Raw genomic sequence first — 14812 nt, 5'->3', positions numbered from 1 at the left:
CTCAATTTAAGAGGGAATCTCTATCTTCATTCTGCCACATTATCCAAGTAATATTTTCTATTCTTTTCCCCTTGTTATGGAGTAACAGGTTGAAGTTTATATTCATTGGCATGCAAGGTTACATTACCTGAGAAGCCATCACTTTCAGGTATTTAAGCCCGGATCTCACCGCACCCTTAAACATGGCATTCTTACATTTATTATAGAACCGGGATGTCCAACCAGTTCTGAAGCAATAGCCGCCGTAGTGGCTACTGCTATAGTGAACTAGCCACACTCAACCAGCCAAGTAGTTACATTGTTTATGCTAACTAGCCACTCTCAACCAGCCAAATAGCCACATGTGAGTGGCTAGTGTGTTGGACACCACAGTTATAGAAAATAGGTTTGAAATTCAGTCTGCCCTGGAGTAAGGCAGTCAGTCTGTCTCTAAATATAGAACTATGCAGCACTTTAAAGACTAACAAGATGGTTTATTAGATGATGAGCTTTCGTGGGCTAGACCCACTTCCTCAGATCGAATAGTGGAAGTGGGTCTGGCCCACGAAAGCTCATCACCTAATAAACCATCGTGTTAGTCTTTAAAGTGCTACATAGTCCTGTTTTTTGTTTCAGCTACACCAGACTAACATGGCTGCATCTCTATCACTATGTCTCTAAATATATGTATAGCTTTTACAAGAATTCTGTGTGGAAAGGAGCTACCGTGCCGGCAGGAAATCTCTGATAGGCCAAAAAGAATTGCAAAGCCCCAGAAATGTGTGCATATAAAAGAGAACAACGTGTTCTATGGGCTCTCCATTCTTCAAAACACTTTACCAGAAGCCGGATGGCAGTTCATTTGGAGTACGCAGTTCTACAGCCACCTAATGTGGCTGCAAGAGGGCGCTGTGATAGGATGGAAATGCCAAAATGGAGAGCAGAAGGCAGGAACAATTCTGGAGCTCAGCAAGCCTGCTGGCCATGCTCTAGCAGAAGGAAGGATTTGCAAGGGGGTGGTATGTTCAGTGGAGGAGGATGGCAAGCAGAAAGACAGGAGCTGTGTTTATTGCAACAAATGGACTACTCGGGGAGGGTGTCCCCAAAAGGAGGGCAGGTGCTCACAGACCAGGTGACAGTGGATCCCCACAAGCAAGCCACACATACCTGGAAGAGTACCGCAGTTGGAAACAGGCCTGCCAGCAGGGCGTTAGGGGTGGGCAGAGGGGTGGGCAGAAGAGGCAGTTACCCCTGGCCTGGTGATTCAGAGGGGCTTAGGGCTCTGACAGCTGCTCTGACCAAAGTAGGAGCCCCGGGACCTTTAAATCGCTGCTGGAGCGATGCCCCACAGGTTCTGGGCAGCACTAAGGACTGGCGGGGGAGGTGCTGCGCTCTGGGCGGCACTATGGACCGACTGCTCCTGGCCCTGCCCCTTCCGGGAGTGGAGAGCGCGCGCTCTCTCTGTCTTACACACACACACTCTCTAACACACACAGACACACTCACACACACACACACACCTTACCCTCGCCCAGGAGCCCACGCAGGCTGTGTGCTCCGCTGGTTGGAAGAGACGAGTTTCATATGCTACCCAAGTGAGCTCCTTGGTGGGAACCTGGTGCAGTCAGAAAACCTGGTTTCCCCTCTCTCCCCTTAACCATGAGCGCCTTCTCCCCCCTCCCACCCCCCCCCCCCCCAAAGCACTGAAACAATCTTCAGTGCCGTTGTCTCTGCGCTGACTTAGGCAGGCCTTAGCCAGCAGTTAACATCCGGACTGGGGGTTTAGTTTCCTTATAAAGAAACAACATTACAAATAAACCGATTTTAAATAATCCTGTGAAAGGAGATTTCCCCTCTTCTCTGTTTTTGGTAGGAACATAGGACAACAGCAGTGTCCCTTTTTCTTAGCTTGGTTTTTGGCTTACTGTACAGCTGTGTTCCCTGTAAGTTGTGCGCTTGTGCAGCCGCTGAGGAGAGATTCAGATGCCGCCCAGTGGATGAGCGGAGCACCCCCAGCTAGGTTTTTTTGTTTCTACTGGTGGCCTCGGTGCACATAACATTTATTCAGCACCTGGATGGAAAAGATTAGAGGGAACATTGCTGCATGGGGTTTTCTGTTTCACATTTGGGAATGTTTCTGTGTGCGGTGCAGTGTGTTTTAAAGTTAGTGTGTCCTTTCTTACTTCCTGTCAATATTTTTCCAGCAACAGGTCTGTCAGTCTAAAATCTGTCAACTCCTGGAAATTTGCATTAAGTACTTGCATTTTTAGCATGGCTCATGGAAAATTTGCAGGGCAGCTCCCATGCTCTACCACAGGATTAAGTTCCTAATTTCCCTGCCTCATTCTCTGAATATTTTCCCTGGTGTATAAACAAGGGGATTCTTAATGTTTATCCAAAATGCTGACGACTTAGTCAGGAGAATGTGGTTTCAAGTGGGTCACTAGTTAGTTTCCACAGAAGTAGCTTTCTGACATCCTTTTGGGGGGCTGTCTATGTGTAATATAACATGCATGCACGCGTCCGTGTCGTCTGACAGGTAGTGCTGGGAAGGGGTAACGTGCAGAAAGGGGGCTCTTGCAGTGAAGTGATTCTGTTTAGCAAATTGCCAAGGATTAAATTAGTTGAAGTTCAGCGAGGATCTACAGAGTGTAGGGTTAAACAAGAGGAGAGAGTGCAAATTAAATAAACAGACTCGGTCCCGGGCCCTGGCCTTTATCCAGCTGCTCTGTGTGAGTAGTGGTCTAAATGCCTGAACTAAGGCCAAGAGGTTTTCTGTCTTCTAAAAGTGTTAGCGTTTGGCTGGAGATGCTTGATGATTGTGGTATTGGAATGTCCCATAAACAGGCTCCCCCTGGAAGTGAGCCTCAAGGGTTAGCATGGTACTGACTTGTCGTTACTCTTCACTGTCTTTGTTTCCATGCCACTGTGTGTCCCCTACAGGATCGTGAGCGTGAAGGAGACACGACTGACGACTCTAGTGGCCAACTTCTTGGTGGGGCTCTCGCTCTTGCTCCTGCCATTCCCACTGCAGTGGATCCCGAAGCCAGTCCTCTACGGCCTCTTCCTGTACATCGCCCTGACCTCCATTGATGGGAATCAACTCTTTGAGAGGGTGGCCCTCTTGCTGAAAGAGCAGGTAGAGAGAGTCGTACTAGAACTGGAAATGTACTGCACAGGATGTGGAACAAGAAATAGCGCCTTACACTCTGTTTCCTGAGGAAACTCATATAATGAGTTGATTACTCAAGCTTCAAAACATTGCCATTAAACCGTCCGTGATTATGTATGTGTTTATCCTCCTCCTGGCCTGAGCCATCCTCCCGACATACCGCACGCGCTGTATAAGCTGTCTTGTCCGTGTAGCCATAATAAGAATTCCAGGGGATTGGCCATCACAGAATTCCCAACAGTCTTGCCATTAAACCGGACAGGAAGGGTACTTCAAAAACCTAATCTCCCTGTCTCATAGTAAGAGAACCAAAAAAGTGCCACTGCGGCTTAACAACCAAGTAAAAGAAGCAGTGAGAGATAAAAAGGCATCATTAAAAACGTGGAAGTTAAATCCTAGTGAGGAAAATAGAAAGGAGCATAAACTCTGTCAAATTAAGTATAAAAATATAATAAGAAAAGCCAAAAAGGAGTTTGAAGAACAGCTAGCCAGAAACTCAAAAAGTAATAACAAAATGTTTAAGTATATCAGAAGCAGGAAGCTGGCTAAACAACCTTGGACAATCAAGATGCTAAAGGAGCACTTAAAGATGATGATCATTGTGGTGAAGCTAAATGAATTCTTTGCTTCAGTCTTCATGGCTGAGGATATTGGGGAGATTCCCAAACCTGAGCCATTCTTTTTAGGTGACAAATCTGATAAATTGTTCCAGTTTGAGGTGTCATTAGACGAGGTTTTGGAACAAATTGATAAAGTTAAGTGACAAGTCCCTGGGACCAGATGGCATTCACCCAAGAATTCTGAAAGAACTCAAATATGAAATTGCGAAACTAATAACTGTGGTTTGTAACCTATCCTTTAAATCCGCTTCAGTACCTAATGACTGGAAGATAGCTAATATGACGCCAATATTTTAAAAGGGCTCTAGAGAAAAATTGCCAGAGATGATCCTGGCAATTCTAGACCAGTAAATCTAACGTCAGGACCAGGCAAATTAGTTGAAACTATAGTAAAGAAGAAAATGTTCAGACAGAGAGAGGAACATAATTTGTTGGGGAAGAGTGAATATGTTTTCTGTAAAGGGAAATCTTGCCTTACTAATCTACTAGAGTTCTTTGAGGGGAGTCAACATACATGTGGACAAGGGGATCCCGTAGATAGAATGTACTTAGATTTCCAGAAAGCCTTTGAGAAGATCCCTCGCCAAAGGCTCTTAAGTAAAGTAAATTATCATGGGATAAGAGGGAAAGTCCTTTCATGGATTGATAATTGGTTAGGACAGGAAACACAGGGTAGGAATAAAAGGTAAGTTTTCCAAGTGGAGAGAGGTATCTAGTGGGGTCCCCCAAGGATCTGACCAATCCTGTTCAACTTATTTATAAATGATCTAGAGAAAGGGGTAAACAGTGAGGTGGCACTGAGCTTATGCCCAAATAAATCTGCTAGTCTTTAAGATGCCACAGGACTCCTTTGGATTTTTTGGCAGATACAGACTAACATAGCTACCCCCAAGACATGTCTCCCTTTGTATCCTATAGCATCTGGCAGGATAGGATGTTCGTCCAGGTTGAGGCATCTGTGCATTACTGTAATTCAAACAATAATATTGACTTGTACGTCTGCCTGAATTGAATGTGTATCAACATCTCTGTGTGCAGGAAATCTGTGGCACTAAAAGTACAATTCCTCCTCTGTGCAGCTTTTGCCCGGTCATCTCAAAGAAACCCTTATTATATATTTTTAGCCCCCAAAGTGTGCTAAGACAAGTCCCTGCCCAAAGAGCTAGCAGCCAGAATAAATAAAGAAGAGTGGGAAAAAACACTCAAGTTTTGTCTACATTACCAGGTTGTGTTGGAAAAACTTGACTTTTGGCAACAAAACAGTGCAAGCATACACACTGCACTGTGAATTTTGTTGGGAAAAATGCCCAGATTTGGTGACAAAAACTTCACCTCTAGGAGAGACTTTCTTCTTTCCCCCCTCCTTATTATCGACAAAGAGCCAGCGTAGACTGCTGTTTGTTTTGTCGACAGAACTGTCAGTATCCCACAATACCTGCTCTGTTGGAGCTGCTCAGTGTTTTGATCTCTGCTGCCCTGCTGGCATGTGCCCCTCCCCTTTCAAAACTCCAGGAAGTATCTGATAGCTGAGTGTGGTGCTCCCTTTGGGGAACAAACAAGCAAACTATTGGAGTGCTCCTGTTGTGCCCTGCACTAGGAACGCAGCAGCAGGGAGACTGCTGCTGCGGCAGGAGGGGGACAGATGCTGTGATACTTTGACATTCCTCAGTACAGAGAGCTCACAGAGCTACTCTTGATGCTGCTTCCCGCACCTGAGGCAGCTGTGGGAGAACTCAGAGGAAGGGACTTGCTACCTATTGACTTGAACCCTTATAGCTGTGTGGTGATGGTTTCCCTGAAGTAGGGCCTTCGATGGGCTTACTTTTTATTTTTTATCCCCACCATTGTGCCTGTCTTACACCTCCTCTGTCTCTCGTTCACAGACGGCGTATCCTCCAACGCATTACATTCGCAGAGTCCCTCAGAGGAAGATCCACTATTTCACAGGCCTGCAGGTTCTTCAGCTCCTCATCCTCTGCGGATTTGGGATGTCACCGTTGCCCTACATGAAGATGATATTTCCTCTCATTATGATAGGAATGATCCCGATCAGGTAAGGCGCGCTCTGTGCTATAGGCCTGTCACCGAGTGCCCAGGCTGTTGGGTTTTTACAAAATCACCTGACGCTACTCAGGGCACGTGTACACTGCTGCTGAAGTTGATGAAAATTGCATTACCCCAGAGTGTGGAAAAGTCCCTCCCCCTGAGCGAGGCAAGTTTTGTGCTGATCACACAGATATTGTCCTGCCCGCGTAGCGTACACTTTTTGCTGAGGTGGAGTAATGATGCCCACAGGAGAGCGCTTCCTGATCGTCACCGGTTATGCTGCAGGAGCACAGCTGGGCTGACGTAGCACTGTAGCGTAGACTTGCCTTTCAGTTTCTCTCTGCTCCTCTGCCATATTCGTCTGGTATTGGCCACTGTCGGCAGACAGGGTACTGGAATAGATGGACTTTTGGTCTGACTCAGTCTGGCCGTTCTGATGTTCTAATATATTCTGTATTGGCTAGAGTGGTCGCACAAGGTACCAACTTGCGCCCCTGGAACCAGCTACCTGGTTCATGGCTAGCAGTGTGTGACGGATGGGATTTTTCTTAGGACTCCCCCCAGGGGCAGGAGGAGGTGGTGTGGGGCACGTAGCCTTGGAGCCAGACACACCCGCTAGCATATCTAAGCGAAACCCATACCTAGCACAGGGCATGTCCCTGGAGCAAGGAGGAACCCACAAGGCAGATTGCTTGGCTCTAGGGGCAGCATGACAGTGCCGTGATGGGGGGGGAAGCTGTGATTGAACCTGCAGCATTCCCGCTTGACCTGTAGCTTGTTACTCTCAGCACAGTTGTTACACACAGAAATGAATGTTTTCTCGTCTATTACAAGAAGAGCTCTCAGCATTCATGTTGTGCTTCATAGCTTGAGATCCAGCAATCTCCTGGGCAGTGCTCCCTAGTGTGAAGATTACATGGGCACATGTTCACAATTGGCTGAAATGTGCCCTAGTGACCCAGAACTTATTTGGAGAGTTTTTTCGCTCTAAATTTTGGCAAATGCCCTTGATGCTTTCCGGCTATTGCGGAGTGAAGGAAATTCGTTTTTCAGCATGTTAAGAGTTGGGGGTTTAGGCTCATTAAATAAGCCAAATGAATGTGGGTGGGAAACGAATTAAATAGCAGCAGCAATGAGCTATTAAAGTAACTGCTAAGCATCCTTGCTGGACATTGGCCAACTTTATAGCCATTTAATGATGCTCTGCTACCTTTGATGCAGTACGATGCAGTGTTGCCCACCTGATCCAGGAGAGTGTTGGGCAGCTGTTTGGAAAATCTACAGGAAAGAGGTTGCAAATGAGATAAGACAGCGTGTCCAGTCCTGTCCCCATTAAAGGGGATGCCAAAAATGCCATGGCCCCCAGTAGGATCAGGATAAGGCACTGGGTGGCCGGCTTTTCTGTTGCTGCTGCCCTGAATTGCTGCTTTTCCATGTGAGCTGCTGGTCACGTAACCCGGCCTTGCAGAAAATGCCTCCAGCCAGACGACAGCAGCACGTGTGAGAATTCCCTTTCCCTCACTGGCTGCGTGTACATGAACAGCTTAGGTCATGCGGTTCTTTTCCCCCGAAAGCGTGGCTCGCGAAGCTGCCCCTGCGCCCCTGAAAACGGCCCCCACCTCCCGGTTCCCTGTGCTCACCGTGGCAGGGTAGCCATCTGGCCATTCAAAATGGCATCTTCGAGATGGTGGCAGCCGGCGGGAGCCTGATGTGGCTCAACACCTTTGCCCCGGCTCTTCGTGCTGTATGCGCGCTATTTTGGCTCTGTCTGGAACGGGTTGGCCATCCCTGGCTTAGGTTATTCTCTCTGTTACTGTGGCAACAGTGCATCACCTCTGGGGCTAACACAGGGGGTGCTAGTGTGACCCATCCACCTAGGGTGGCTAGCTGCCTAAGTTTGGGTGCGGGAGGAGGAACAGGTCGGGCTCTCGGGGGAAGTCTGGGTGTGGGAGGGGTGAGGGGTGGGGCTCTGGGTGGGAGGGAGATTGGATGCAGATGGGGGGTCAGGCTCTAGCAGGGAGTTTGGGTGTGGGGTCCTAGAACTAGGCTGGGGCAGGACAGTGGGGTGTGAGAGGGAACAGGGGGCTGGCACTTACCCCAGATAGTGTGGCTGCCAAAGGCACGTCCCTCTGGCAGTGGCTTCTCCTCGGCAGGGGTCTCCACATGTCCCCACATTTCCCAGCCAATGAGAGTTATGGAGTTGGCATTACAGGTAGAGGCGGCGCACAGAAACCTCTGTGCCCTTCCCCCGCCCCTCCCTCGGTGCCACAGGGATGGAGCTCGCCACTTCCGGGAGCAGCACAGAGTGAAAGCCAATAAGGGAGCCTGCTTTCGCTCTGCTGCTGCACTGCACTGCTAGTGCCCAGTCTCCTGGTTTGGCTGAGGTAGCCTCCAGACGATAAGGCGTGATTGCGGGAGACTTGTGGTGAAAACCGGAGCGTTGGCAAGTCTACATCCACTGCTGTTCATACCACCTTGCTGTCAGGAGAAAGGCCCACAGCTCTCGGTAGAGCAAAGTGCAGACTAAGAATGGAGGTGAAAGCATTTAAATGTTATCCTGTACGTGTTTTGCTCCCCTGTAATTAAAAACGGGGAGGGAAGTGGAATGCTAAAAACCAGCAAAACCTCCAAATACAAGAACATCGATGAGATGTTGCTTAACTGTATTTTAAAAACAGGAATTGCAGTCTCATAGTCTTGTAGGACTAGAAGGGACCTTGAGAGGTCTTCTAGTCCAGTCCCCTGTGCTCAGATACAATTCTCCGAGCAACATTCACTAATTCACACTATATAGACAATATTTGGGATTACTGCTTATGCTGCAAGGTGGATACGTCCATGTACACAATAGGTCCATGAGAGCAGCTTTGTTACTGTTAGAACCTCTGTCGCCTGATTTTTTTGTTGTTGTTGTCCTTAGACAGTATTACAGCAATTCTGGCCTGCCTCCCCCCCTTCCTGTCGCTCTCCCCCGTAGGGTTGCCAGGTGTCTGGTATTGACCCGGACAGTCTGGTATTTTCGCCTCCTGTCCAGTAAAAAAAATTCAGAAAATGGACACCTAAAATGTCTGGTATTTTCTGATTATTTTTTTCTAGCCAGGGGGCGAAAATACCCGACACCTGGCAACCCTAGTGCCCAGGCTGACACCCCCAGCCCCTCGCCCCCGGACCCCTTGCTTACTTGATTCCGCAGAGAAGCTAAGTTCTGGCTTGAACAAGAACAGAAAATGGCTGCCGGCAAAAAGCCTAAAGACCAAGGGGAAGCAATGACTTCCCTGGGTCTCAGTGCTCAACTTCTCCCCTGTTCCTAACCCTATTCTCACTCTGAAAGGGGCCATGCTGTGTTAATGCTGTTTTATTATTCTTTTTTGTGCTCAACAACTTTGGTCTCCCCCCCCCCTTTTTTTCCTCAACAGAATTTTTTCCCGTGGTTTTTTTTTGGGGGGGGGGGGGGGGAGTGTTCAGTATTTTTGGTTCAACCATCTGGCAACCCTACTCCCCCCCAAGGCAGCCTGTCCCCAGTGGACGCCGCTTCGGGGACCACTGGGGGGAGGGCCTGGCAGCCAGGCTCCCCTCACGCTCCCCTCAGAGAGTGGAGCATGCTCAGCTGGTGTTGCTCTGACCAAGGATGACTCATGGGCCTGGTCTTCCTCAAGGTCACATAGAGAAACTGCACCCGTTTCCATTGAGACGCAGCTGAGTGTCTTAGGCATAAGACCAGCCAGTTAACTCCTCACGGCCAGACTGTCTTCATCTTTTATACTGTGAGTCTAACTGCATTGCCACGGTGCAGTTTAGACGAAGCTCCCTCGGTAAGGGGAATAGATTGTCCCTGGATTGCTGCAGTGCCAAGTGATGTGCTGGCATTATTTTGGGAGTCTCTCTAGCCTGGCTATCATGGAATAGTCCACCCGGAAAGACTTCTCCTAACATGCTCTCAGATTCTTAGCTGGGTCAGAGCTCTGGGGAGGCGTGGAGGCTGGTAATTAAGCGGGATTTCTCTGGCACTGTAATCCCTGTAGCTAGGAGAATATTTTACACATCCTTTTGCCTCTGCACAATCGTTTGTGTTTCATTGCATGAATTGAATTGAGATCAAACCGCGTCTCTTTTCCAGGATGTTTTCATGTCAACATGTTTTCATGCAGATGGCACTAAGCTGGGGGGAGAGGTAGATATGCTCAAGGGCAGCGATAGGGTCCAGAGTGACTTAGACAAATTGGAAGATTGGGCCACAAGAAATCTGATGAGATTCAACAAGGACAAGTGTAGAGTCCTCCACTAGGGATGGAAGAATCCCAAGCATAGTTACAAGCTGGGGACCGACTGGCTAAGTAGTAGTAGTGCAGAAAAGGACCTGGGGATGACAGTGGATGAGAAGCTGGATATGAGTCAACAGTGTGCCCTTGTAGCCAAGAAGGCGAATGGCATATTGGGTGCATTAGGAGGCGCATCGCCAGCAGATCTAGAGAAGTGATTATTCCCCTTTATTCAGCTCTGGTGAGGCCGCACCTGGAGTATTGTGTCCAGTTCTGACCCTTCCTCCTCCCCCCCCTCCACTACAAAAAGGATGTGGATGCATTGGAGAGGGTCCAGCGGAGGGCAACCAAAATGATTAGGAGGCTGGAGCATATGACCTACAAGGAGACACTGAGGGGGTTGGGTCTGTTTAGTCTGCAGAAGAGAAGAGTGAGGGGGGATTTGATAGCAGCCTTCAACTCCCTGAAGGGAGATTCCAAAGAGGAAGGAGAGAGGCTGTTCTCAGTAGTGACAGATGGCAGAACAAGGAACAATGGTCTAAAGTTGTGGCGGGAGAGGTCCAGGTTGGATATTAGGAAAAACTATTTCACTAGGAGGGTGGGGAAGCACTGGGATGGGTTACCTAGGAAAGTAGTGGAGTCTTCATCCCTAGAGGTGTTTAAGTCTCGGCTTGACAAAGCCCTGGCTGAGTCGATTTAGTTAGGATTGGTCCTGCCTACAGCAGGGGGCTGGACTTGATGACCTTCTGAGGTCTCTTCCAGCTCTATGGTTCTATGATTCTATATCAACGTGTTTATCTCAAGGCAGATCAGTTTGAGGTGTTTCGGGCGTTGCGCTGCAGATAGTGAGATTTGAAATCTCCTTCCCTGGCTCCCTGCTGAGGCGGTCTAAATCTAAAGCGGGCTTATTGCATTGTTGCCTGTATTATTGAAATAGCTGGGAAGTAACTTCCTGTGCGGTGGAGGAAGCAGAAAATTGATGTACAAATATCCAGAGGGATATATTAAGGAGAAAGCTTTATGAGGTTGCTTGCAATGCCACTTAGTGGTTGGTTCACTCCTATGAGCCAACATTACAGGTTGTACCTCCCTTAACCGGGTCTTTGTGGTTCAGCAGGACCACGGATGTTTCTGGACCACAGAGTACAGGTAGCAGGAGGTTGGGCCATGGGGGAGGAGGGTCGTGACTGGGCCAGGAGCTCCATGTTGAGGGAGAAGGATGCAGCAGGGAATTCTGGGCCATGCTGCTGGGCGGTAGCGGGGGGCCGGCAGTGGCCGCAGAGTCCCAGCAGCCGCAGAGCCTCGGTCCTGGCAGCCCCAAAATCCACGGCAGCCACAGAGCTCCAGCCTGGGGAGCCAGGGCCAGGCAGACCGCAGTGGGGCGCGGCTGGAGTCCTCGCTGGAGGCAGCGTGGGCCATGTTGCGAGGGACCTCCCTTCGTTTGGCAAATCCCCTTGGTCAAGGCCAGTCAGGTCCCGAGGGTGCCGGATGAGGGAGGTCCAACCTGTATTACATTGTATAAAAGTAGATTCCAGCGGTCCCATTCAGTACCGTGCTCACACGATAGGGGGCGGGCTTTATTTCGTGTCACAACAATCCTGGTTGTAACAGGAAATGAGGCAATGGCTGCACTAACGACCTCGCAGGACAAGACACACACACAGCACAGTGGAGCCGGCAGAAGCGAAAGGTGATGGCGGTGCTACTTTTCACGTGCGGTAGTCGGTGTGTTTTCTTGAAGCCCCATCTCTTGGGAGTGTGGAGTGTCTCAGAAGCTTAGCTTCATTTTGGTTGGTTGGGTTTTTAAAATTTTCAAAGCCACCCAACTGGATTCTTTTATTTAAATTGGGATCATATTTTACGCCAGTCTCGTCACGCCTCCCCCAATCCAGCCAGGAGGACAGATGTGGGGGCGAGGCCAATGTGCTCCTCCATCCTAGCACTGCTCAAGCCCCCCCACCCTTCCCGATAGCTCTTACCACCTTCAGAGGGAGCGAGAGCAGCAGCACTGGAAATGGGGAGGCTGTGCTGATAGCTGAGGGCAGTTTGCTCTTTGCAACACTCCAGTTGGAGGGATTCCAGCCGTGTAAACGCGGCTCTTCATTCCAGTTTGACCCTAAATCACCAGGTTAGGTGAATTGCCCCAGACACACCCAGCTCTGAAGAGCCTGGAAAAGGATGAACAAAGCCCTTCATGGCAGCACTAACCTGAATCTAATGATCTCTGTCGTTCACTCGTAGGTATAACCTGCTTCCTAGGATCATTGAAGCAAAATACTTAGACGCTATGGATGCGGAGCACTAGAAATGAATCTCTGCTCTCGGAGGAGCCATCAGCTTTTCGAATCCAAAGGAAATGGCAGCCTTGTGGAGATGTGGGATTATGTATCTGAAGTTCTCTCGTGTTTTGAACCTCCAGGCCCCTCTTTCTGCTCTAGTACAGCAGGTGGAGATACACGGACGAAGACCAATTGACCAGTCAAGCATGAGATCAAAACCGCCTTGAGTCAAGAGGCCAGGACTCTGCTGAGATTTGAGGCAAGCTGGCTTTCTGGAAATGTTACCTTCTGCATCCTAAAACTTGAAATCCCAAAGATCAATGTATTTCTCTTGTTGGATTGTGCAGGGCTAGGGTGGCCTCGCATTCCCTTTTTTTTTTTTTTTTTTTTTTTTTAAGGGGAGCCCTTTTTTTATATATGCCGTGTCCCTTTCCCCAGAACACTATTAATATGTATGGACAATACCCAACCCTTGCTTTACAGAATTACTGAAAAATTTGGAGCTTTAATGCAAGTTCCCAAATCTCCAGTCCATCTTCCAAAAGGATAGCCGTATGTCAGAGGAGACCATGAGTGATCTCGTCAAGTCATTGATTAGTGGGTGGGCTGGGAAGCAAAAGAATATGGGTGTACTGATTTGTCTAAAGCTGTAGATTGTGTATTATTTAATTTCTTTGTGTATGCTCGAAATGTTTAGAAATTGGTTTCACTTTGTGATGCTGGTGTAATTACAACAGGGTCTAAGCCACTGGGAACTAGATGAACCTATTTTACACGTACTTCTCAGTAATCAAATATAGAATTGTTGGTTTGTACAGCAGGAGCCTTTGTGGTTGTGCTCAAATTCACCTGGATGCTGAAATGTGGCAAAATTCAGTCATGTGCATTCACATTCACATATACATATGTACAGAACTGCCTATGTGTACATATATACATACGTAATTTAGATTTGTGTATATATTTTGCATATATAGTATACATATTGAGTATATAGGCATCTTCTTTCAAGCTATTGAAAGTGTTCTTGTGCAATCAGTGTTACTTGTGCGGCCTTGACATACATTTGTTCTTTGCTTCAGTGCTGCTTTTTTCTTCTTCAAAGCCATTCATTGTCAAACTTCATTAGCCCAATTACTGATTATGTTTTTTAAAACATACTGCTAGGTTCAAACAATCCTTCATTTTCCTCTAGTCCTTTGGCTTCTGTGACCTGCATCACCCTGTCTGAATGCTCTCCGACATGTGAATTTTGCATTTAATTTTAATGTACAGTATGTAGTGAAAATTGGTTGATTCTCAATTGATACTTCTGTTTGTCACTTCACTGTTTCAGTTTTGTAGCTACCTCCCATTTCCCCCTACCCTTAGACATTACATTATATTTCTGTATGAATTCTAACTCTCCTGCTATCTATTTTATCTTCTGATTTGTTTAATTTTGCTGGTATTATGGTCAGTCTTTCTATACTTGAAGTACTGTGAAACAAGCTATCCTTTTGTGAGTTCTCTGTTCATCTGTAGTGCAGCTAGGGGCAAATGTTACCAGAAAAGAAAAGTGGAGCAACAAAGAGAATGAATTTTAAAATGCAAAAATTAGGATAACATTAAAATAAATGCAACCATATGGTAGATTAGTTCAGAAAAGTGTTTCATTTCCACAAATTGTTTGCACAATAATTGGCAGTGAGATGTATCAAAAAGAGTACATCGGCAATTTGCCTTTCTTTACCAAGTAAAAAACACAGCTGTCCATCACTAATGAGAGGAACTGGGGAAGAAAGCTAACTTACAAACCCTAATTCAAATTCATTCCATAATATTTTAATAGCACCCAACGGGAGTCCATCATCCCGCAGTGGCCCACAGCTTAGAAGGAAACTATTGAGAACAGAGGGTTCTGTTTCTTTTTTGAAGTTGTGTGTTTCCAATTGACAATCCATTGGAAGGGGCATCAGTTTGTTCCTATGGGGGTGTGTTACTGATTAGGAGAAACATTTAGCACCGAAATTGCAGGGAAATAGATTTTCTACTTCATTAGCCATCTAAGCAGCATTGTCTTTCCTTAAAAATGTAACCTCATGTTATACTGAAGACTGCGAAGGTCCTGGCCTAATTTGGCCCTCTTCATAAATGAAATGTGGGCATTGCTATTAATTTGTTTTTTACTAGGAATGTCTGAGAGAGCCGTGTTTGTTAGTATAGTGATTTCTTTTTGCTGTGCTAACAGGTCTGGCCCTATCTGCATGTTCAAGAAGACCATTACAGGAGTTAAAGGCAACTAAATTAAGCACATTGACTAATATCCTGGAGTCAGATCTGTAGTAGACTTGCTGTTAGTCATGGCAGAGGTTCCAAAATAAAGTACCTAAAGATAAAGGTGACTATTCAGCAAAGCCGTTGGTTGCATGACTCAGAAGCGAACAGTATTGGTAACTGTTTTCAGATCTCGATTGC

At 47.3% G+C, this 14812-nt stretch overlaps 1 protein-coding gene across 6 annotated transcripts in view; it reads left to right on the top strand.

Annotated features, from left to right (window-relative positions):
* The window catches only part of SLC4A11 (solute carrier family 4 member 11), a 250855-nt gene extending 236409 nt beyond the window's left edge, over window positions 1-14446 (top strand). For 5 of the 6 annotated variants that reach the window (XM_075931011.1, XM_025179543.2, XM_075931014.1 and 2 more), the window contains exons 18-20: window positions 2923-3118; window positions 5655-5824; window positions 12318-14446. In XM_075931011.1, the coding sequence (XP_075787126.1) occupies window positions 2923-3118; window positions 5655-5824; window positions 12318-12381 (430 nt within the window). In that variant the 3' untranslated portion in view covers window positions 12382-14446. Of the gene's footprint in view, window positions 1-88; window positions 149-2922; window positions 3119-5654; window positions 5825-12317 lie in introns of those variants that run through there. The other variant, XM_075931015.1, reaches the window with a different exon arrangement.
* The last annotated feature ends 366 nt before the right edge of the window (window positions 14447-14812 follow it).

Source organism: Pelodiscus sinensis, chromosome 5 (assembly GCF_049634645.1).
Source record: "Pelodiscus sinensis isolate JC-2024 chromosome 5, ASM4963464v1, whole genome shotgun sequence".
Lineage (NCBI taxonomy): Eukaryota > Metazoa > Chordata > Testudines > Trionychidae > Pelodiscus > Pelodiscus sinensis.
Note: the sequence above shows the minus strand (reverse complement) of the source record. Positions and strands in the feature narration are given on the sequence as shown.